This window comes from Antennarius striatus, chromosome 18 (genome assembly GCF_040054535.1).
Source record: "Antennarius striatus isolate MH-2024 chromosome 18, ASM4005453v1, whole genome shotgun sequence".
Lineage (NCBI taxonomy): Eukaryota > Metazoa > Chordata > Actinopteri > Lophiiformes > Antennariidae > Antennarius > Antennarius striatus.
This window is the reverse complement of record NC_090793.1, coordinates 16,006,008-16,029,782: the sequence shown is the minus strand read 5'-3', so window position 1 is coordinate 16,029,782 and position 23,775 is coordinate 16,006,008. Positions and strand designations below refer to the sequence as shown.

General features: G+C 38.9%; 2 protein-coding genes and 1 long non-coding RNA gene across 4 annotated transcripts; 1 reads left to right on the top strand and 2 right to left on the bottom strand.

Moving 5' to 3' along the window:
* Positions 1-10: 10 nt before the first annotated feature.
* On the bottom strand, positions 11-16,112 carry dpydb (dihydropyrimidine dehydrogenase b). Its single transcript, XM_068341307.1, has 25 exons — positions 15,989-16,112; positions 15,372-15,482; positions 15,088-15,170; positions 12,990-13,077; positions 12,649-12,810; positions 11,866-12,062; positions 10,880-10,961; positions 10,633-10,720; positions 10,418-10,525; positions 9,682-9,851; positions 9,388-9,598; positions 8,478-8,662; positions 7,904-8,119; positions 7,478-7,642; positions 6,498-6,566; positions 6,264-6,347; positions 6,005-6,125; positions 5,015-5,134; positions 4,590-4,732; positions 3,902-3,956; positions 3,629-3,750; positions 2,717-2,863; positions 2,499-2,561; positions 1,820-1,897; positions 11-1,697 (listed from the first exon to the last, which is right to left on the bottom strand). Exons 1-25 carry the CDS (start codon positions 16,016-16,018, stop codon positions 1,533-1,535), a joined length of 3,063 nt encoding a protein of 1,020 aa, XP_068197408.1. The 5' UTR covers positions 16,019-16,112; the 3' UTR covers positions 11-1,532.
* LOC137612669 (uncharacterized) lies at positions 15,131-17,311 on the top strand. Its single transcript, XR_011038860.1, has 4 exons — positions 15,131-15,232; positions 15,431-15,489; positions 15,892-16,150; positions 17,102-17,311. It is a non-coding gene; the product is annotated as an uncharacterized lncRNA (long non-coding RNA).
* odr4 (odr-4 GPCR localization factor homolog) lies at positions 16,776-23,641 on the bottom strand. Of its 2 annotated transcripts, none has more exons than XM_068341308.1 (14): positions 23,535-23,641; positions 23,049-23,152; positions 22,646-22,762; positions 22,225-22,317; positions 21,888-21,994; positions 21,777-21,813; positions 20,903-21,046; positions 20,710-20,805; positions 19,994-20,041; positions 19,657-19,776; positions 19,469-19,580; positions 17,609-17,812; positions 17,318-17,371; positions 16,776-17,157 (listed from the first exon to the last, which is right to left on the bottom strand). In XM_068341308.1, the coding sequence occupies exons 2-14, from the start codon at positions 23,145-23,147 to the stop codon at positions 17,087-17,089; spliced, it is 1,302 nt and encodes a 433-aa protein (XP_068197409.1). In that variant the 5' UTR covers positions 23,148-23,152; positions 23,535-23,641; the 3' UTR covers positions 16,776-17,086. The 2 variants fall into 2 exon arrangements, with proteins under 2 accessions (XP_068197409.1, XP_068197410.1); XM_068341309.1 differs by having other exon boundaries at positions 23,578-23,632.
* Between the last annotated feature and the right edge of the window lie 134 nt (positions 23,642-23,775).

The window sequence follows — 23,775 nt, the reverse complement described above, 5'->3', positions numbered from 1 at the left end:
TGTGATGTGTTAAATGTTTATTATTTTAGAACATGTTGATATACGGAAAATCATAGAATACACACATACAGTAGATTACATTTAACCAGTAGGCTGAGCAAGGAAATTTGATATTCAAAATATAATTAGTCTCTATAGCCTTAAAGTAATGAAGCAAAGTAGTGAAGAGGTCAGTCCAAGAAAACAAACGCTGTTAACTGAATCTCAGCACCTGCCTGTGTCTACAGTGTTTTCAATTACATTTCAAGTGTCCATTAAATGACACATCACAAAAATTAATTTAAAAAAAATAATATTCAAAAATATGATTTCAGACTTGTAGATCACTATGGCTCATGGTTATTATTAGGAGGTCACTGACTGTGAGGTAGTGGTAGAAGAGGGTGTAGCTAGACAGTGTAGGATGGTGGTGTATAAGATGAAACTAGTGCTGGGGAAGAAGATAAGAAGGACAAATGCAGAGCAGAGGACCATGTGGTGGAAGTTGAGAAAGAAGAGTGTTGTGTGACTTTTAGTTAAGAGGTGAGACAGAATACAATAAAATGAAACGTAGAGTCAAAGTGGAGGTGGAAAAGTCCAAACAAGAGGCTTATGATGACATATATGCCAGGTTGGACACTTCAGAAGGACAGAAATCTCTATAGGTTGGTCAGACAGAGGGATCAAGATGGGAAGGATGTGCAGCAGGTTAGGATGATTAAGGATAGAGATGGAAATGTGTAAACTGGTGTCAGGATGACACCCTGTGGCGATCCTTAACGGGACAAGCCGAAAGGAAAAGAAGATCACTATGGCTTATCTTCTCACATCTACCTCCAATTGTGAACTGGCACAATTGTGATAATTGTGCTTCTCCATCTTGTAAACTGCTTCTTTCAGATCTTACTGTTAGCTGGGATTAAATAATTTCAAAGCTTCCATGTTGGTTAGAAATACGTTAATGATTAGTGTTTGGAGAGTTTTAACATGAAGAATCCCTTGTTGTCACAATAAAATTAAAATACACAGTTTATTTGAGATGTGTCATTGCATTAAATACTAAGTACTTAATAATCAAACTTATTCTGCAGTTGCTCACAAAATGTGGCCTGAATTCAGTTAAGTTGTTGACAAATGTATCTACTATTGTGATTCTTGACCATATATGGGTGGTCTTTCTCCAGTACTGTAATTGGTGGTAGCATTTATTAAAATCACGTCTACACTTCCCATAAGGAAACAAACCTTTTTTAAACTCTTCCCATCGTCCACATGACTTGAGACATAATGTTTAGATCAGCATGATAAATGTCACAAACCTCTTGCACCAAATCATTAATTTATATCTAATAATAATAACATAGTATCTGATCTCTATTATTAAATGGGTGAAAATATTCATCCACTTGTTTTCATGTACCACCGCTGTAACCGCTGTAGCGGGTCACGGGGAGCTGGAGCCTATCCCAGCTGGCATATGGCGTGAGGCGGGGGACACTCCGGGCACGACGCCAGTGCATCGCGGGGTGAAAATATTTGATTTGTCATTTTTTTTAGCAGACAGGGCTAATGGGCACTCCCCTTTTGGGTTCGTAAGGCGATGTCCTGGTAACCATCTTGATGCAGTCTATGATTGGACAGACGCTGAGGCACAAAGTGCAGCCAGTACAGCTATCATTCACAAAGGGAAGGTGAGTCTCTGGGTTGAACTCTATGGCCTGCAAAGTCAGAGAAGATGACACATGTCAGAACTAAGGCTGATGAGTCTCTCCAGCAGAGGGAGAGATTTAAGTCTAAGGAAAGAGTCAATCCCAGTCATCTGAAGGATAGACAGACGTACCTGGTAGCCAGAGTCATTGCAGGTCATGTAACATTTACCACAGTTAATGCACATTTCTTCATCTATCAGAGCCTGGACCTGAAAACAAGTGTAGGGGTCATTTAGCCTCACTGTCCTGAGTCAAGAATTATCATATTAAAACAAAAGCAACACTAAAAAAGGGATGTAGCTTATTCTATGATATTTTTGCCACAATTGCACTGATAGCATTTGGAAAGTAAGCAGCGTGTGGCGACGTCTCTCAGGAGTAGGTCATCATCTAAATAAATTGATTCAATGAGAGACGTATTAGTTTTACAAAACATTAGCTTGTAAAAATAATGTTTTCATGTGTTGTATCTAAACCAACTGAATAATTAGAATTTAGATCTTTTTGTAAACTGTTCTCCTGTCATTGATGTGTTTGTCATGCAGGTGTTATAGTTAGGTCGGTTACCATGAAATGATGTAAGTGATTGTCATGCTTATGATAATGAGAATTAAATAGCTATGATTACAAATATTACTGTGACCACTCTGAAGTGAGCAAGAGATGATCAAAGAATCACGAAGACAGTTTGAGTTAAACCAGGTGTCAAAATTATCATCATGTTGGTTATTTATTTATTTTAGAGGCAAGAGTCTGGCTTATAATTGACTCTGTATTGAAAGACCTTAATCTGTGAAAAGGAATGAGTACCTGCTCCATGTTGTTTAACTCCTGGTATGATCCAATGTAGCGCAGTGCTCTCGCAATCACATCCTATAAACAAAAAATAAAGAAACAACATTTATTTCACAGAACAAAATATATACAAATAATACAATAAAAGGATTATTGTGTGTGTGTGTGTGTGTGTGTGTGTGTGTGTGTGTGTGTGTGTGTGTGTGTGTGTGAGCACGCGCGTGCATGCGTACCTTGACAGCAGGAACCGTCTTTTTGGGCTTGCTGACCCGGGTGATGTCTTCCATCACATCAGTTTTACCAGATTCTCTGAGATGTTTCTTGTATGTTGCAATAGCTTCTGTCTTCTGCTGCAGATAAGGGCCAAAGCTGGGGAGGTTCTAGAGACAAATACATTCATTCAAAACATAATAAACAAACAATATGTCATATATTATACATACATGCATGTCAGCAAAAGGGGATGAAAATGAGATGATGTCCTTGAGCTTGAGAAAACTAGGTCAAGGTCATATTTCAACTTTTGTACAAATTCTGCACATATCTCAGGAACCGGCTAGAAAGATTAAACAAAAGGAGTTATATTCTAATTAGACCTTGAAAAACTAGGTCAAGGTCAAATTTTCACTTTTACAGTGCACCCTCGCACATTAGCATATCAATGCTCGGAACTTCACCTCATCGCGGATTTTTGGAAGGCAGTCACGTGATACTGTACACACATTCTACATCCGGAAGTACGCTATGTTCCATGAGTCTTGGATTTACGTGAGACACAAAAGTGCTTTAAACAGTCTATCAGTGTGGGAAAAGGTAATACAGATAGAAGGTGGTTTAACATCAGTATGGGGAGGGTTCATAAATGTTTAAATTACCCTAAATAATACAATAAATAGTTCGTCGCTCTATCACGCAATTCGTTAATCGGTTGTGGTTCTTGGAACTCATTAATCGTGCGGAACGACGGCGTACTGTATACTTTTTTAGGCACACATCTCTGAAACCTGATGAGATATGATCACAAAACAAAAAGCAACATTTTCAGGAAGCCAGAGGCACAAAAATGTGTAGGTGCCACGCTATGTTGCAGTCTCTGACTGCCTTGTTATCAGTTGAGTTCACAACAACAGTACTGATCATATTACCTTTCCAACCAAGTCTTCCAGTTTTGGAACTGGTTTGCCTTTCTGATGTCTCTCTGTTGGAGGAGATTGACCATCCCAGCCCTTCAGGTCCAGACTCATCAGGTACAACAAGGCCTTCAAACCTAAACATACATTTACCATTATGGCATGGTAATGCAGTGTCAGTATGTAAAAGTATGTGCACTGCTCTTCAGACCTGGATGTAATAATAAGCACAGAAAATTGGGAGAATTGAGAAAATCTAGAATAGACAATACAGAAACTCATACATACCCACACAGTAGTCCTCAATCACTGTGAAGTCCTGGTTCTGCACTGCACTACATATCTGTGGTTATCAGGCACGGACAGACATCAACAAAAATAATCAATACCAAACAATGCACAATTTTGACATGCAATTGCTGTCATTTCCAGGTCAACTTTTCCTTTAACAGTGCTGCAGAGTTGTGGTTCCCAAACTTTAACATCCTCCTAAATACCACGATTGGATGGAGTATAATTCCAAAAGATTAAGATTAAATCTACTTTATTTATTCACAGTGGGGAAATTATCTTATCAGTATAGGGGGAGGCAGAGTGACGGGTCGCGACTTCGGAGTGCACCCCAAATGAGCAGCTTGTAAGGGGGACGGCGCCATGCTCAAGTGCACCTTGGCAGTGGCTGGAAGGTGAGCTGACACCTCCCACTGTCAGCTCACACTCCGAAGATGGCTTGGCAGGAGCGGGAATCGGACTGCCGATCTCCAATCATAGGGCTTATATAACCCAGTTTGACCTTCAATAAGCAAAATCTATCTACCTTTCCTAAATTATACATTTTTTTTCTAACTGTCCTTTTTTCAGTAATTAAAGTCTTGATTTATAAATGTATCTTCAGTCTCATAACATGTTATTGCATCATCAACAGTCAGTAGCAGACTGAGTGAAATATAACTTAATTTCACAATTACATCATCACCTGTAAGACTGTGGCGCCAGCGTTAAGGAACTGTAGACCAGTCTCTGCTGAGTCAATACCTCCAGTGGCCAGAATTGGGAAACCAGGAATTTCTTTGGCGATTGCTGACACTGCTCTGAGAGCAATGGGTCTGATGGCATTACCTGCACACATTGTATTGTAGATGAACCACAATGACAGCTGACTCATGATGTACATTAATATATGTTTGAGATCCTTTTGTCAAAATAAGGTTAATATTGTATGGTACAGCAAAATCCCTCACTCAATGGTGCATATCAACTCCTCTTCTATAAAAAGATCCACAAGGCCAAAGATATGCAAAGGATTATTCACACAATATTTTTTTAAAGCCATGTGAATATTATTAGCATGATACGAGATTTTTTTTTTTTTTACATGAAGGTTGTTAATAGTCTTTTTACCAGACACTCCTCCATATGTGGTGCGTTTGCCTTTTCCAACACCTGGCCAGGGCTGACCATCAGACTTCAACCCCATGAGGCCTGACACTGTGTTGGTGGCCGTTACTCCGTTTGCTCCACCTATTAATCATCAGCATTCATTAAATACTGTTGATTATTGTGGACTGAAAATTTTTTTTATTAAATAAATACAGATAGTCCTCAGCATATGAACACAATTGATTCTGAGAGGTTGTTCATAGGTTGAATTGTTCACTAGTCGTTATTTATTGAATTTCAATCTATAATCGCCGTTTGAGGTCAGTTGAATTCCATCACTACTCTGAATACAAAAATGCTATTCCCTAAGACTGACCAGAAACAATAACAGGACATAAAAACAACACATATTAACATACTGTAAAATACAGGTACAGATTGTTTTGATTTCAATCATTCTCAGGGGGTGGCAATAGCTCAGTCCACTAACTGAAGTGGAAAAATAAATAAGGTTGATTCTCGTCTTCTTCCTTCTATACAGTACGTTGGTTTTCAAAAAATTGACACAAAAAAAATAATAATCAAGTTTACATCATTTTACTCAACTTAACATTTGTCTGCCACAAATATTGAACTCTTAAAATCACTAGAAACCCATTAAAAGCATATAATATCATGTTACTGTACAATAAATAATTAAAAAAACGTGAGATATTAAAGTACATACGTATAGTTCCAATATCTATTGTTATGCGTCATTCTTGATTCACATGATTCACAGATTAATTTCTGATAAACCTTTGCTCATTATAATTTAATCCCTGAGTAGAAGAAGTAGAAAAAACTTCAAGAAAGGGGAACGTCAGGACAATAGTCGGATATGGTGGCGCTTGATTCTATTCTATCTCCAAATGTTCGTAAGTCGAATATTCATAAGATGAACACTATCTGTGCAGTAACATGTTGTGGTGCCAAAAAAAGAAATGAATTTGCTGCGGTGAGGTAAGTTACCTTCATAAGCAGCCCTGGCAATGACAACAATGTCGGTAACATTTGGCGTCAGTTTGGCAAAGAAGGGAATGGAAATGGCTGCACGCACCCAGCGACAAATGTTACGCACCATCTCTGGGTCCTAGCAAAAAAGACACATAAAACACACATACACACCAACATGTCAGTACACACACCATCTAGGATCTCAAACTGTTAATTACTGAACAAGCACACGCAAGCGTTTACTCTACTCTACGCAGTGTGTTTATAAGTGTACCTGTCCACACGCCAGTCCCATGCCTCTCTCTCCCATCCCATGAGGACAAGACAGGTTCAGCTCCAGTGCATCAGCTCCTGATTTCTAAACAATTTTTTTAATGTATAAATCACTGTCTCTTAGTACACACTTACAACTTGTGAATTTGTATAAAATGGTTACATAACCATAATACTGTGAACATTTCGTGAATGGTGAAAATTTTGTTTCTGGTACTGTATGTGTTTTTCTTGCCTCTGCCATCTTCGCAAGTACCGTCCAGTCCTCCTTGCTGTAACTACACATGATACTAGAGATGATCACCTGGGAGAGAAACATAAACAGAACCAGAGTTGGGTTTAAATTTGGCTGTGGTGTTTGATCAGCTAATGCAAATATTTTCACAAATCCGATGAATAGGACAGCAAGGAGGCACAGTGGGTAGTGCTGTTGCCTCACAGCAAGACTGGGACTCTTCTGTGTGTAGTTTGTAGGTTCTCGCCATGTCTGCATGGGTTCTCTCCAGGTTCTCCGGATTTCTTTCCCCTCGAAAACATGTAATACAGGTGAATGGGTGGTTCCAAATTGCCAATAGGCAGGAGCGTGAGGGTGACTGGTTGTTTGTCTTTAATGTGGCTCTGTGATAAACTGCCAATTTGCCCAGGGTATTACCCCGCCTTGTTGAAGCCAATTAATTAATAACAGCAGATAATGAAATAAATTTGCCCTTTTTGAAACTTAATAGGATAATGAAACGTAATAAAAGTCTTAAACCAATAATGCAATAATTTTTGGCTAAGGGTTGGAGTTAGGCTTTATGTTATCATGTGTGGTCAACTTGTTTTTTCCTGTCATCATCTTGTAAACAAAACGTTGTTGTCTCATCTACAGTCTATGTTGTGTTGCTTATCACAGGTCTGCTGGCGTCTATCAGCTGGCTAGGGCTAGGTGAGAGGTGGGATACACCCCGAATGAGACACCAGCCCATTGGGGGGCAAAAAAGTCAAACAACCACTCACAAACACACTCACACCTACAGGCAATTTGAATTGATCACTCCACATACAGTAGGTTGTATGTTTGTGAAGGTGGGAGGAAGCTGGGAGAACATACAAACTCTACACAGAGAGGACTCAAACATGAAATCTTCTTGCTGTTAGGCGACAGCACTACCTGTGACTTTCTGTAAGGTCATGGAAGAACTTTGAACCTGAACAAATGTATTTGACACTTACATTATTGGGGAAGTCCTTCTTTAGCTCAGTGACTGACTGACACCAGTAAGCTGCCGTTTTCTCACTGATAAGCTCAATGTTGAGGAACGAGCCTTGACCCGGTCCAAACAGATTACCGGCGGTTGTGCCACGCACTATACGAGGAGACACGTTGGTCACAAGGTCCTGCACAGGCAGATTTATAGAAGATAATTAGATAAAAAGACAGGAACGCCGATGACCACATGACCTGTCTTCACACTGTAAATCATTTTCTGTACTCACATTCAAATGTAGTCGCTCAGTCAGCAGATCAAAAGAACTCGGCGATCATTTCTATTGTTAAGTTCATTTTGAACCTTATACTAGTTCCAGTCTCTTAGATATAAATATTTATTGATTTTGTTAGTCATGATTGTAAAATTCTTATGTGTGAGTTTGCTGTACCTTATCAAGTGCAAATGTCTTGGTCAGTGCAAAGCCCCATCCTTGTTCAAAAGCTCTTCTAATCATAGCTGTACTGGTGGTTGGGGGAGCAGACGCCAGGCCAAATGGGTTGGGAAACTTAATCCCACAAAGATCAATGCTGATATCCACTTGATCTATTGCACTGTAGAACAACGGCAGCTTGGGAGATGTGTCCACTGTTTGTCCGTGCAGGGACTGCAAGAGGAATGCATAAGGAACATTTACATCACTCATCTTAGCTGGACGAAGGTTTTAAAACAGGAAAGTCCTACTTATGATATGAAGCAAATATAACATACTATAATTTGGTGAAGCTCATAACATAAAGAAGGCCTCTATCATATCAGATGTTGAAAGTTATACTGCATTTGATCACACCACAGCATGACAATGAAATGACATGAAGGATTTGACGATGTACGTAGGGTGCTGAATGTGCTAAATGTGTTGATTTCTTAAAAACCTAACAACAAGATTCACCTGAGATGTTACACCACATGTCTGTTTTGGTGCCTTCATCACTGATCTGTCTTTTTAAAGCTGTACATTTTACCTGAATATATCTGTGAATATGCCACGAGGCCTGTTTTCCATCGTTGACTGACTCCACTGTGGTGTTTGCTAAACCAGCGACATCTCCTCCTGCAAACACCCAGGGTTCACTGGTCTGCATGGTGTCCGTGTTCACCTCTGGAGTACCCCAGCGGGTCAGTTTCACAGGAGACATGGCTGCAGTCACTACAAACACAGAATGCATTAGGACATGTGTGAAAAAGGACTTGAAGCTGAAGAATGTACTGAAATGTATTTTGAAAGAGAACTAGGCATGTTATAGTAGACATGTGTGGTCAGGCCTGCCTAGTCCTACACTTTGATCTGAGCTCCATGTTGAAGCAAAACATGAAATGTTGGAAGCTTTGTCCTAAACACTCATTTTAAAGTCAATGTTCCACAGAAGATCCAACAATGGATATCTAACATTTCAAATTGAAAAAAGGAAATCTTTTGACTACAATGTTTAAAAACAAACAAGAAAACCCTATAGGATTCAAAAGAGAACACAAAATAGAACCACACTCACCATAAAATCTAAACAATATACCTAAGTATAGATCTGGAACATTACATGCAAGAGATAGGGTGTGTAGACTAAAGTTTTGATTGAGATTTAATCCATATTTCCTGATTTTAAAGCTTGATTCAAGTTTGAAGCAAAGGAAAGAACAAAATATCAACTGTTCAAAATATAAATATAACAAAATAGACATATACACACATGAAAACACAAAAAAACAAAAACAAACAAAAGACAAAACAGCTAGCATTTAACAACCAAAAAAAAAAAGAAATAGGTTTTGAACAGATTCTTCCTTTTCAACTGTCATTTTTACAAGATAAGCAACAAGACGAATTGCTGATCTGTGATTGTTCTCCTAACCTGTTTGGATTTATTTTCTAATTACCTTGGGGGTCGCTGAGCATGGAACCAAAGGCACTAATAATGTAATCGGCCTTCAGCCTGACAACTTGTTCCTCATCTTCCAGCCAGTCACCATCCGCGGTCTGCTCAGTTCGACAGAACTGTAATCCAGCGACCCGACCATTCTTTATGATGACCTCACGAGGAGATAGGAAGGGCAGGAACTCGCACTGCTCCTCCTTTGCTAACTCCATCTGTCAGGAAACACATGTTCGCTGTATTCTCTCTGCATCTCTTTGATTTAATGTCCGTCCATTCATCTGGCACTCATTCATACCTCCTCAGGAACAGCCCTGATGTTGGTGAAACCCCTCCTGAAGCATACGTACACTCTCCTGGCTCCGCAGCGAAGGGCTGAGGTGGCACAGTCGAACGCTGTGTCACCGGCCCCCAACACAATCACTGACCCTCTTAATGCTGGCAAAGTAGAGCGACACTGACACATCCCTAGAGATAGATAGATAGATAGATAGATAGATAGATAGATAGATAGATAGATAGATAGATAGATAGATAGATAGATAGATAGATAGATAGATAGATAGATAGATAGATAGATAGATAGATAGATAGATAGATAGATAGATAGATAGATAGATAGATAGATAGATAGATACAGAGAGAGAGAGAGAGAGAGAGACAGACAGACAGACAGACAGACAGACAGACAGACAGACAGAGACAGAGAACAAGACAGACAGAGAAAGATATGAGATGGTCCCTTGAGTCATGCATGTCTCTCTTAAATGAGTGTGAGCTGCCTTAGTTTAATATTCCACTATAAACATATTTTGTTAAGTTCTTTACTATTCTATCATGGCTATAGATCCAGGTCATGACAGTGGTAATGACCGCCTTTTATATCCCAACTGGCTTCCTCCCAGATCTTCTCATCGAGGCTTGCAAACATTTGGTATCTGAAGAGACGTCACTGGCTAAATTGCGCATTTTCTCAGAATGGATGTTTGAGCAAGCTTTGTGTGTGTTTTGTGTATTAATAGTTACAGCAGCACCTGGCTTGCTGGCTGAAGCCACCATGGGCAGAAAATCCTTTGAAGTGAAGAAGCCTTGATCCATATTCAAACCTTCGAACATTTTAGCTCTGTTGGCCTGAGGAAGACCTGGAGACACACACATACACACATGCAAAAAACATACATGCAAAAACACATTTAGCTCCATAAAAACGTAAGATTGTAATGGGTAAATGTGATCTGATGGCTCTCACCGATCCCAATGAAGACAGCTTTGAATCCTTTCTCTTTAATGGACATCAGAGTCATCCCATCAACACCCAGACCTTTCTCACACACCACCTATACACAAACGCCCACACACATACGCCCACACACACACAATCTTAAAAACTCGTGTAAGGAAAGGTCTCTTATCAAAAGTGAACAGACTGCTTTTGAATTACTGTATATTTGAATTATGTTAAAATATTAAATAACTCAAAAGAAGATAAAACACACCTTGACTCCTAAGTCCTTCATCAGATCTATTTCAAACTGGACAACACTATAGGGAAGTCGGAACTGAGGGATTTCTGATGTGCTGCAGGGAAACAAGGAAAAACACAATAAATTGTGAATTTTATCTGATAAATTTCTGTAACAGATGGGCATCAGGGAAACCAGCCAATCAGGTGAGAGCCACAAAATAACAATCGAGAAATACTTGAGGTCCCCAACTATGTCACTGACAAAAAGAATGAAAGAGAGAGAAAGAAGTCATTTAAGCTTACGATTGTTTTTGATTTGATAAAAAAATGGTATGTTAAAAAATTCACAGATATTAAAATATACCTCTCCAGTAGACGTGTGCGTAATAGTTTCATGGAAAAATATTTAATGGTTTTGAGTTACGTAAGTCCTGGAATCCTGAATGAAGCAAACTTGTAAGCGAGGAAACTAAAGAATAAAAATTACAAAAGCTAGGAAAGGTAAAGGTAACCAAAAGCCAGTTTGGTTTTTGGTTGCCCTGTGTAGAAAGGGATGTGCAAAGATACATAGTATATTTGAGATCTGCTATGAAAACATAACACACTTCCAGAATGAGCTAAAGTTCAACTTCACTTGACCCATGGGTAGAAAAGCTGCAGCAGATTGACTGACTGCCACTTGGTTCCAAGGTACTTCATGTGTTCACTGATTTACTGTGTAGTTACCCTCTCTTCATTCTCATGGTCAGAAATTCAGCGTTAAAAAATAACCAGTTATAGGTGGTGGGTGATTCATGGTGCCCTTGTGTTTCAGTTTTCCTCTTACATGTATGTCTCTACTTTCCATCTTGAACAAACGGACAAACACACAAACACTGACAATTACAATACATCACCGCTTTGAAGCGGAATGTAATTACGAGCAAATTTTCTTTTGAAGACAGTTATTAACATGAACAATAACATACATATATAATTAACATATTATACTGTCATATGATGCAATTTGTGAGTTACCTCAATCCTCCAATGTACTTCTGCTTCTCAAATATGGTAATATTATCATATCCAAGACGACCCAGGAAGGAAGCACAGCTGACTGACGCTGGGCCACAGCCAATCAGAGCTATAGGAGTGTGATATGACTGTGGCATCTCATTGGCAGGTGGGAGTTCAGGATTCCTGATCTGAGGAATTCCCATCTTGCTAAACACCTGGGAAGAAGCACACCCACAAACATACACACACACACACACACACACACACGCACCCATGCACGTGTGCACACACACACACACACACACACACACACAAAAAAAAGGACTAATAATGGATAATGAGCATTATTAACTTTCTAATGGACTGCATTCATTGGTATAACACTGGTATGACTAAATGCCCCTCTCTGTGGTCACTGTGATTACAATCAACAATAATCTATAATATGAAAAAAATATGATTCTGCACGAAACACGAAAAACCCAGAATTCATACAGTTTCAACAGACATTGTCGTGTGACGTCATTTTTATGAGGTGTTCCTCAGCCTTTGTAGAGAAATCCTTCTTCTGATCAAATGTGAATCTCATTCCATCCTTGCTTTTAAGTGAGTCTTTCCAGATTATCCTACATATCCAAGTTATGCATACAGATATGATAGCTGTGTGTCTGTATGTGAAGCATTTGAAATATTTAGATACAACTATTAACACATCAGCATATACATTTTTGATGGTAACCCTACGACAGCAAATTCAGTTTTGTAGTTTGTATTTGTGGTTGTGTGTTTTCAGCATTTTACCTCTGTAGCAAACTGCTGTAACCCTCCAATATTAATGGGTCCCTCCTCAGAAGCATATAGGTTGCAGCCCCCCACACACAGTTCTGATGTTGGACAAACCATTCCACAGGTCAGACCCAGGGGGTTGTCAGAGAGGATGGCCCGAGCTGCCCCATAGTAGTTCTGGTACACACACAGAAATTAGCAAATTGATCATAAACATTGGTACTGGTTCTTGTATTCCACTGCATATTGTACTATTGGTCATCCATTGTTGGTTCTCAACCATCAGTTACACAATAGAACTTGAAATTAAAGTGACTTTGTTAAGTGACTCTGCTTGTGAGTGAATACTACATTACCTTATTAGAGATGCTTGTAATGAAGGACTTTATGTCCAGGTTGGTTGGGCAGCTCTTTTGACACGGAGCGTCTGCGCATTTTAGACACCTATAATAACATATTTTAAGTTTATATTGTAAATCAAATTCCGCAAATATTACATTAAAAAACATCAAACATCAGAACAGATCAACAGCAAATGTGGGGGAAAAAAGCAAAAAAAGAGAAGGGAGGATTATGCCTGAAATCTCCATGTACGCATAAACTTTCTCCCATTGATTGTGTGAAAGATTGCTGCTTTTGCCATCACTGCATGGATGCGTGCAATTCCAGATGATATATGTTGGTTTGCTTTGAGTGGCCAGTGTGAGAGTAATGTTTTTCATTAACATTTTGGCCGACTGCATGTCCGTTGGAAATGACAAAAGTATTATGACAACCTGAGCTGGAGGGTTATTCATACAGTAAGGAGCAGGTCACTGACCCTAAAAGGGTCATTTTCAGGAGATGGTTAAGACTGATAAGCCCCCCCCCCCCCCCCCAGAAGGCCAGGTGGTGTAATATCTGAGTGTTGTAAGATCTGTTGTTGGGATGGGCTTGAAAGAGTACAAATAATTTTACAATCTGTCACACTCTCAAAGAGAATTAGCAACCAGGAACAATTTCCCTCACACCAGTCAGACTGGACTGACTTTACATAATCAAGGGTCATTTATAGTTCATTCTGCCCTTTGCCAGCTTCATTCTGTGAGTCTAATGCACAAAGCCCATAAGCACACTAGTTATTACTCTGTTACACAGGAATAATACATAAATAAACCCAGGAATGTGACGAGAAAATTTAATGAGTATATTGGGTATACTGAATGCTTATTCTTAAAATTCATGATTGAAGTGGAGATGAGCTAAAAAAAAAAAGAAAAACAAAGAAAAACAAAAGTGGAGAAGAACTTTAAAATAGTCTCCTCTGCTGTAGATTCTACAGGTCCTACAGTAAAATACATCACAAGAAAATTAAGTGTGTATTTCTTATTTGGATTTAACCAGTCAATAGAATGAGATAAGATTTCATTCATAATACAAGAACTTTGGTGTCATGTACCTGTATGTTATATTTTTGAGACATGGACATTTGATATTTGTGTACGGCGCTGATCTTGTTTGGTTTGATGAATCTCTCTTTCACCGTTCTGCATGGGTAAAATCTGCGGTCACATTCATTGCCTGCTGTTGTGCTGAAAGTGTTATCTATTGGTTTCAAAGCCTACAGGGGGCAATCTTAAAGAAGCAGACAAATACAACTAGACGGGGATTCATTTAAGACTTTGTCGTTGAAGCCTGAGCTGTTGCAACTTTTATTGCACTACATCATTACAAGGCAGTCATTAAGAGGGTTGTTGTTGTTGTGGTCAACCTCTGAACAGCCAGCAAAGGTAACAGCAGTCAAAGATATGAGTATTTTTATTCTGAAGGACCCAAGTGGCCAACAAGGATACTACTGTAATAAACCATTAGCGTTATACTTACACAATTACACTGGTATTACTGCTAGCAATACCAGATCAATAAATCAAGCTCAATATGTAAAAAATAATAAATAAAATAAAACTAAATATTCGTTTTTCAAACTCTTCTCTGAACAAATCAGTTCCACTCCATGTTGCAGGCAGTTTGAAAGAGCTTCTATCTTGATGAAACATACTGAGTGCCTTTTATCGGATTTTTGAAAGCATTTACAATTTCCTTTACAAATCCCTTTACAAATTCCTGCTGTCTGTCTGCGTTGTTGGCCTCGATGCTGCTCTCTTTCATTTCCTAAAGACTCTTTTTTCTCTCTCTTTGTGGACATCAACAATTAGCATGCAGTGTTTTGATGATATCCTATTTATTATAAGTAACTAGCTAATATGCTTGACGTATGTAAAACTGCACAACAGTATGTTGTGAATGCTGCTGGTACCCACACGTGTCTCTTCTTGTTGTGGCGTGCTGATTTCCTGATATAAAGTACACTAGAAATGTTGGTTCCGCACAAACAAGGTCAAAGGTAGCATACATTTTGGACTTTGCTTTGGTTCTATTAGAGATTTCTAGTCTTTCATAGACTTTCATTCTCACCTTATTGCTTCTCGAAGAGCTCCTCGCTCACTCAGGGTTGTGTGTTTGATGTCATCGAAATTGTTCTCTAATTCCACACAAGACTGGAATAAAGATGGATTGGAGGGAATTTAAAAAGTTTTGAAAAGAGAGAAGAAAATTTTGTGTGCGTTCTATGTGTGTGTGTGTGTGTGTGTGTGTGTGTGTGTGTGTGTGTGTGTGTGTGTGTGTGTGTGTGTGTGTGTGTGTGTGTGTGTGTGTGTGTGTGTGTGTGTGTGTGTGTGTGTGTGGTATATGATTCTGACATTGCAGTTTCTCTCAGGGTTTCTCTTCCAGTGTTTCTTTTCTGTCTTCTTGCTTGCAGTGGAGATGATCTGAGCATGAGTCTTCACCTTGGGATTCAGAGCCAGGATGCTCTGTGAGGTAAAATAAACACATTGATATGACAAAATATTCTATCACTTATAAATTAAGAATAACAAAAACGTTTTTTGTTTATTTTTTAAAACCTAATACAGGGTAATAAATAATAACTGTATTATTATTGTCGTGAAGTATTGGAATTCTTTTATCTGCACGCTGTTAGAAACTGATACCCTGATCAAAAACAACAGAAATTTCGCACTTGACTGATTATGGGAATGCAGTCCATCCTGAATTACTGGACTAATTATGCCAAAGTTAAACAAACAACTTTATAAGCAACTTTAGGATTTGACACATTACATTAAATAGCATGTCGTTTCATACAAATCTCGTTTTATTTAAAGTGTTTCCTTACACCTCCATTTGTTGTTTTTTTTACTATATGGTAATTCCAAGCAGAAAGGCTGCTGTGAGGTGACGGAGCGAGAGGGTGTACCTTCCTGCAAAGAAAAAAAACCCCTTCAACCTGGTTTGTGAGCAAAAACAAAAAACTCACCTCAATATCTGGAGGATCTTTACTCAGCATGATGGCGTTGATCAGAGGTCCGAAACACTGCACGGGACGTCTGTTTAACGCAGGTGGATTACCTGAGCCCGCTCTCCAGCTATCAAGAAGATACTGTCCTGACAGAGCCGATGGTGCTCCCCGAGGGTCAAAGTTCGTTCCTGTTTTTAAAGCGATTGCAAAATAGTAAAGCTGGCTAACTTCTTGTGACCTGCTACCTGCATTTCACCCTTCAGACACTCCTTCCTTCGAATGATCACGCCTTCAATGTATTGTGTAATTATTTACCCTTAAGACATACACACATTTCTTTCTTATTGGTGTATAGAAACATCCTCTGCAAACACCATTAAGTTTGATTGGCTGTCTGTCTGATTGGGTGTCTGTCTGTAGCGACTGTGTTTGACTTGGATCAGTTTACACATCTTGAACCTATCCATAGACTATTTATACCTTGTGTTTTGTATGATTTCTACAGATTAACAAAGACCTTTCAGGATTCACTTATTGGCTTTTCATGCTTGAAATACTGTATAGGTAATTGTGTCATTTGGACTTGAAGTTTTATATCCTGTCATTTTTCATTTCTGTAATTTAATATCTAATTACTAATCACCATGTACATACTATGTGCCATTTTTCTCCCATGAAATCCACTGAGAAATGAGTTGAATTGTTCCTAGTTTCAACTTCTCCACACAAAACCTGAATTGCACATCTGATGAAATAACAATTAATATGCCTGATCTTTCCCCCAGGCAATTACAAATATTATTGGAATTTGAGTCAGTAATTTAGTTTTTCTCCTGCAGTTTTTGTGTGATGCTGATGGCACACAGTAGTTTATAAAATATTTCTGTCCAGAGTCTAAATGGGATTTTAATGTTAAAGAATTAGTTTTCAGTACATACACTGCCTTCTGTGTTTGTTTGGTTTTTTTTATTTTATTTGAGGGCAAGGTAAGTCATGAAACCTGCGGGAAAAATGAAAGAGGGAATCAGTGGCATCATTGGGTTTTTAAAAAAAAACAAACACGTCATACAGAATGTGACAAGCAAACTCTTCTTTTGATTTGTGGTTATTTATTTATTAAATGTCATTTAGATAGAGCATTGAGGCAGCGGTGGCGAGAAGGGCAACAGCAGTGGCCATGACAACACCTGAAAAAGACAAGGTGGATGAAACAACAGGTGCACCCATCACAGCTCCAGAGATTTAATGGAAAGTGGTTTTAATACAAACGTATGTAATCTATACAACAGACCATCAGGAGTGTCTTTCTCACTCATATGTTAATTGTTAGAATGGAAGGTCTTTTACCAACATAGTTGCTCCTTTTGGTCTCCAGTGCTTCAGCAGTTTCCACCGTGAGCTCTGCAACCACACAACACAATTTTATAACCCATAATGGTTAGTAAGTGAAACCTGCTTACTGGGGAATAACAAAAAATTAATACTGTCGAATGCACGAGAACCACAGATGCTCATTGATGGGTCGAAACCGTTCAACAGAGAACCATCAGCTGGTGTTTCTACGTGAAAAGTCTACGCTGTGAAATGAAATCATGAACAACATGGTCTATTCTGTGCAGACACACACATCTCCACTACCTGATGCAACACCTCTCTCCTGGATTTCAGCAGGTGTTTCCTGTGTGGTATCCAAGTCTTCCTCAGCTATATCAATGTCCAGCATCTCCTTCAATCTTTCAATTGCCTCTGACTGGCCTTCATCACTGAACTGGTAGTCACACACACACACTGGCCCACATAATTTTACTGGACAGAAGATGCGACGAGGGAGACAGAATTTTTCTGAAAGAGAAGTAAAGAGACAAAGATGTTCTGAGATGAGGAGCAGAAAATTTCATTGAAGAAAAATGAGAAGGACACTTGAACTATTTCTCTCTGAATGTTTCTGTGGTTATTAATAAAGACAAGGTTCCACAAAGTAAATCAAGTGAATATCCACCTGGAGCATTAAATACGGGAGCATTAAGTTTATAACTACTGCTCGTTGTAAGTCAAAACAATCATGTAGTTTGATTAAAATATTCTGATCAGTATTTGTCTTATGATTAAAAAAATAAAACTGATTAAATGGCTGCAGATCTGTCTTTCATCCACTCACTGGTAACATGTAAGGGGAGAAGCCTACAACTGCCACCAATGAGAAGATAATTGTTTCAGGGAGACATTAATGGCTTCTGCATAGCTTTGTTACAAAAATTTTAGTTATATTTCATAAATGTGTAAATTTTAGTTTCAAAAGTACATTTAAATGAATATCGGATACTGGTGAGCGCCATTGTCCAGATGGGACTTTTTTTGGCTGGCTACATGCTGGACAGCTGGGATACATTCAAAATTATGTGTCTGGCCCCACTGGATGTGGAGGACGTCGAGGATGTGTACATCCTCACCTCCATGACAATCGGGATAACAGCACTAAGGTTTGGTGTTTTCATGCTGCACCGCAAGCTGAGAAAAATGGGATTACAACAGACCAAAGCACAAGAGGATACCGACCGAGCAGCAGAGGCAACGGCCAGGGTGTATAAGGAGGCTATGGCTATCATGCTGAATGAAGCCATAGCCAGGATGAGTGACCGGCATGAGGAGTCCAATGCTCGGCTCAAGGAGGATATCACCCAAAAGCTGGAGAAATGTGGAAAACGTTTGGATGTGAAGGCCAGAGACCGTGATGCTGACTCCAGTGATTAGGAATGTGGAAGGCACAGAAAGCAACATCAACTCAGCCACACAAAGCAAGTCATTCCAACGGCGATTAAATAATAAATTTGACCAGAAACAACCCTTGAAAGGAATAACCAAATGAACATTAACAAAATTGGGAGTCTTCTCAAGGACTGATAAAGAGGTGTGCAAAGACGCATGCCTATTGGACTAAATGGACGGATCAAAACAACAATGTACCAGAATAAAATAATTGAAATTGATTTGTGACATGCAAAGTATGTATTGGTTGACAATGTGCTGCAATGAGAGCGATGTTGTTGATCTAGGGGGCGAGAACCTTACAAGCCAATGGCTTCTACCCGTCAACCGTTTTTTTTCTTTTCGGATGATGTTGCTGATGTTTCAACACTGATGATAGTAAAATCTGTTGTAATAACATGTCTGGAAAGAAGAAAATAAACTGAATAAATAAATAAATAAATAAATGGGTGTAGAGAACATTCATGGTAACACGATTTGGGGGAAAGATGTTTGTCTTTGTGTATTGTTCACCCAGCACCAGTAAACTTAAATTTTTAGTTATAGGAAACAAACATTAACCCTTTGCCTGCATTTGAACATCTATCAGATTATTAATCCTACTCAAATCCTGTGCTTGGATTGGTCAACCCCAAACCCTCCCACCACCCTGACTTTAACCTTTACAATCCTTTGATTGGTGGAGCAGTTTCTGGCTATCTTGTGTTTGTGTTTGTGTGTGTTTGCATGTACCCATTGGATGTTTGTCTTTAAAGCCGCCCTTGCTCTCCTCTGATATCAGCAGCTCTTCCACCAGCATTTGGACCCTTGTAGCCACCGTAGATAGCACATCCCTCTTCAGTACCTTCAGACAAAGCCATTACTAAATGATTGACCATTCATTCAGCTTCTCATGACAGGTTAATGATTTCAGTCATTACCTTTTCAGCCAGTCTGGCTTTTGGTTTGTTGCTATGTAGGTACGCTCTGCTGTGGATCGCACCTCTGACGGATACACTGCCTCCACACGGTTGCGCAGCAGCTGATAAACGATGATCATCCTAACACACAGAAATAATGTTCTTAGGTTATGAATGGTCTTCTTGTTTCAATAGTTTCCGTCCAATGATCATCACTTATTTTACTTATAGCACCAGCAGTGACCAGCAAATTACTATCGTGTTAGCTACCACAATTATTTATTACATGTTTACATTTTCAAAACTGTTGTATGTGTGTCTGTGTGTGTGAGAGTATTTACCTTACAGTCAGTCTTACCGGTGTAATGAGCAGCTGAACTGTACATGTCTGTCTTGTGTTCCTCTTCTACAGTGAAAAGTCAAACACATAAATATAGGTTATAAATGTAATCTAGACAATTAGCTTAATGTAATACAGTAATTACACACCTATATTTTTACCAGGCTTTAATACATTAGATTAACTGGTATTGTTAATTGGCAATAGTCTGTTAGACAAAGAGAAGGCAGGAGCCCGTGTTTGTTAAACATCCCGTAACCACAAGATAAATGGGTTCAATTCAGTCAGTGACAAAGTTTTAACTCTGACAGAACAAAAAGATTTTGCGGCTAAATTTTTTTCCATTAAAAGACAGTGCAAAATCATGAATATATCAGCTTCTACAGGGACAAAGGTCATAGTTTTTATCGAAAAAGACTCAGAAAAACTGAATGGAATTGAGGGCTCCATTATCATCTTTCCTTTGATATGAAGCTCTCTTCTCATCGCCTGTGCAGAATCAGCAAACTTTAGGAAAACAAGGTGTATAGGTAGACTAACATTGGATATCAAAGTGCTGAGACAATAATGATTTTTTTTAGAATTATAAAATCAATAGATGATTGTTTGGTCAATACCAACACTCACACAGCTGAGAAAAGATTGATGCTTTTTAAAAGAAATGCCTTTCACTTCGAAATTGGCAACAACTGAACTGGATTTACGGTTTCTCTGTGTAATTTGACTTGTACAACCTGTCCAGTCATCAGCTCGGCATCCTCTGGAAGCTGTTTTCCTTCAATCAGACAAATTCCATTCTGAATCTGGTTTGCCCACTCTTTCAGTCCATCCTGAAACAAAACATGACCTGGGAAGTATTCCTCTACTGACTTCATTGAATATGTAATAATAGGTATACATATATTATTTTGCAGTATTTAAACCAACCTTTAGACATTTATCCATACTTTCTGTAGAAGTTCTGTTGTCGGGTAGTGGTACCAACAGATCAACATTTAAGCAACATGACACCATGCTCCAGGAGGAACACACACCTGACTGGTACTTCCAATCGGCAGGCTTGGCCATGCTCTGAAACAACCAAAGCCACTGATTGACTGATATGATTGACAACAACTCAGTGCTTCATTTTTATATGCATGAAGTCTTCAAAATGCGAACATCTGACTTACGAACATTCTCAGATAAAAAAAAACTGCATCTCGCCATGTCCAACTACTGCAGTTCCCCTTGCTGTTGCAACCTATACCGAGCAGCGTAATATTAACACCCCACAATTAAAATTTCACATGTCATAACTCAGTAAATATAAGACTGAGTGAACAGTTTGCTCTGATGTTGGACTTTGTGTGGCAATTTCAGCTCTCCTGTCGACGCGTCATCTGCAGCGTTTCATTCTTCTTTTATCCACATTTCTGCAAACTTCTGAGCAGGAAGCTAATGCACAATGTATTTATGTGCATGGGGACATTGGCAAAGATCGCAACTGCCGACATTTTGCATCACTATGAAAGCTAGAGCAGGCAATGTAGACTATATGCTACCTGCCAGTTATTTCCTTTTTTTTTTTTAAATTATCTGAAAGATAAATACAGTTGCAAGCCTGGAACCTAAATCACATCCTGTCAAGTGACTGACCCTCTAATTATTCTAAAGAGTTGATCTAGTCCTTTGGGATGTTTGTACAGTACAATTAAATGGAAACCTATAATACTACAAAAACCTTAAGGCCCTTGAGTTTTTTTGAGGTAATGATTTACGTTTAATAGCTGCAAATGAAAGCAAAACAATTTAAACTGACCTTTGGATTTTTGGTGTCAAAGGTTCGGCAGATCGTTCTGATATGTGGGGTTAAAGAGTAGCCACACAGACTTTTTTCATTATGCAAAGAGAAGTCGATGCAAAAAGATACTTTCTGGTCTTGGGGTTGACATGCAGTGTGACGCAGTCTGTGATGTCATCATCTGCAGCGCTCCACAGGTATTCTGAAGATATCAGGTTCTCCATCGCAAAAACCAACTTGAAAGACAGGACACACAATGTCAGCTAGCAATACGCTTGAGGTATAGTAGAGTCTGTATGCTCATTTATATACATTTCAGTCATTAATTAACCAGCCTGGCCACTGGTCAGTATAGACTCTGACTCTGTTTATTCATCAGTCATTCCTGCTGACGAGAGCTGAACATTATATTTTGCAGTAGAGACAATTAGAAAAATAATCATTATTTCAATTCATGTTATCTCACCTGGCAGAGTGTGGTTACTGTGTCCTTAGCATCTGTATCAGTGATAATGAAGATTCCCAGGACAGAGAGGCCCCCAGGCAGCATCCTAGACACCTGAAAAAAGAAACTAATAGATAACTGAAACTTTGACAAACACATTTTTCTAACAAACATATTTGTTTAAACGAACTTGGAAGAAAGCATCTTTCCTGATAATCCTGCTTTAGTTGTGCTATGCAACACCAATGGATATATCCAATATACTGTAAAAACAACATTTATAGCTCAGCTATAATTAAATAATTCCATGTTTATATACATGAGCTTTCTGTATCAACCCAGCATGTGCCACTGTCTTATACTAAGGCTCCACTCTCTGACTCATAAAAGAATACAGTTCCGCAAACCCTTTAATACTAAAAACCACATTATTTTGCACTACCTGTCGAGCATGCTCAGTCACCCACTCCTTGTCCAGAGAGTTTCTGGCTGTTAAAGGGGACTCCTCCCTCAGGGGTGTCCGACTTGCCATGATGACATAATCCCTTTGGGAAGAGCTCTGAAATATTTAGTCACATAAATCATTCTCTTTTCAATTAATGTAAATATGTAAACAAACAAGATGCCAAACAATGCTGTATTCTGTATATAAACAGGCAATTACTGTGTATATAAAACATCACCACAATCTAATATTAATTAAACTGCAGCAGCAAGCCATTTTTTTGGTTTATTTTTCTCTTTTAAAGAAAAACACATTTAGTTTTGAATATAAAACCCTAGCTTTGGCAATGACAGGGTCATTGAGCAGGCGTTAAAATGCATACATGTAATGCCAACCTTACCTGTCCAATAAGCAGGCCTGTGATAGGACCCTCATGTTGCTCACATAGTTTGGACAAATATCCCTCCACAGCATCTTCTACTATGTAACCACGGCCCATGTTCCCTAATGCAGGTGCAGAAACAGATGGAGAGGTGATGCATAATGCACACTCCATACAGTGACTGATTTACTTTTGTAATGTATAATAAAAAATGCAATAACAAAGCATTCAAAAAGAGATAGGTAGAAGAGAGTACTTGACAACTAATTACTTGCTTCACACTTAGCGTTGTACACAAAATACAGTTGCAGAATAAATGAAAGGTAACAATTGGTAAAACTTAGGTTGAGCTCTAAGTTTGATTAAATAAGTAATAACAGTCTTCTTAACTTTAACTACCTGATAATTTACTATACAGTATTTCGCTAACACTGGTGGTTAAATACTAGATAGCATAACAGTTTAATCTCCAACAATATTTCCATAAATCATTAAAGAGGATACCTGACAGAAAAACTTTAAAAATGGGATAAGCATATACGTATACCAGACAGTTTGACAGCTGGCAGCGGTTCGCCAGCAGAGCGAGAAGCTCGTTTCCTTCCGATTTAGTGACGTATATCCGGCGCTTATCTCTGACGCAATAGATCTGCGCGCAGGTCGTTGTAAAGTCGGACAACAAACAACGACCACCGGAAAATACTCAGCTTCTCTGCAAAATAAAACGTCAAATAACCGCGGTAAA

Coding starts and splice junctions, on each gene's coding strand:
- dpydb (XM_068341307.1), bottom strand. CDS start 16,018: ATGCTGAGTAAAGATCCTCCAGATATTGAG. Junction 12,811..12,989: donor TTACAAGCATCTCTAATAAG/GTAATGTAGTAT, acceptor TGTGTGTACCAG/AACTACTATGGGGCAGCTCG. Junction 6,348..6,497: donor TACTTGCGAAGATGGCAGAG/GCAAGAAAAACA, acceptor AAAATTGTTTAG/AAATCAGGAGCTGATGCACT.
- odr4 (XM_068341308.1), bottom strand. CDS start 23,147: ATGGGCCGTGGTTACATAGTAGAAGATGCTGTGGAGGGATATTTGTCC. Junction 20,806..20,902: donor GTATGGATAAATGTCTAAAG/GTTGGTTTAAAT, acceptor GTTTTGTTTCAG/GATGGACTGAAAGAGTGGGC. Junction 19,581..19,656: donor AAGCCAGACTGGCTGAAAAG/GTAATGACTGAA, acceptor CTTTGTCTGAAG/GTACTGAAGAGGGATGTGCT.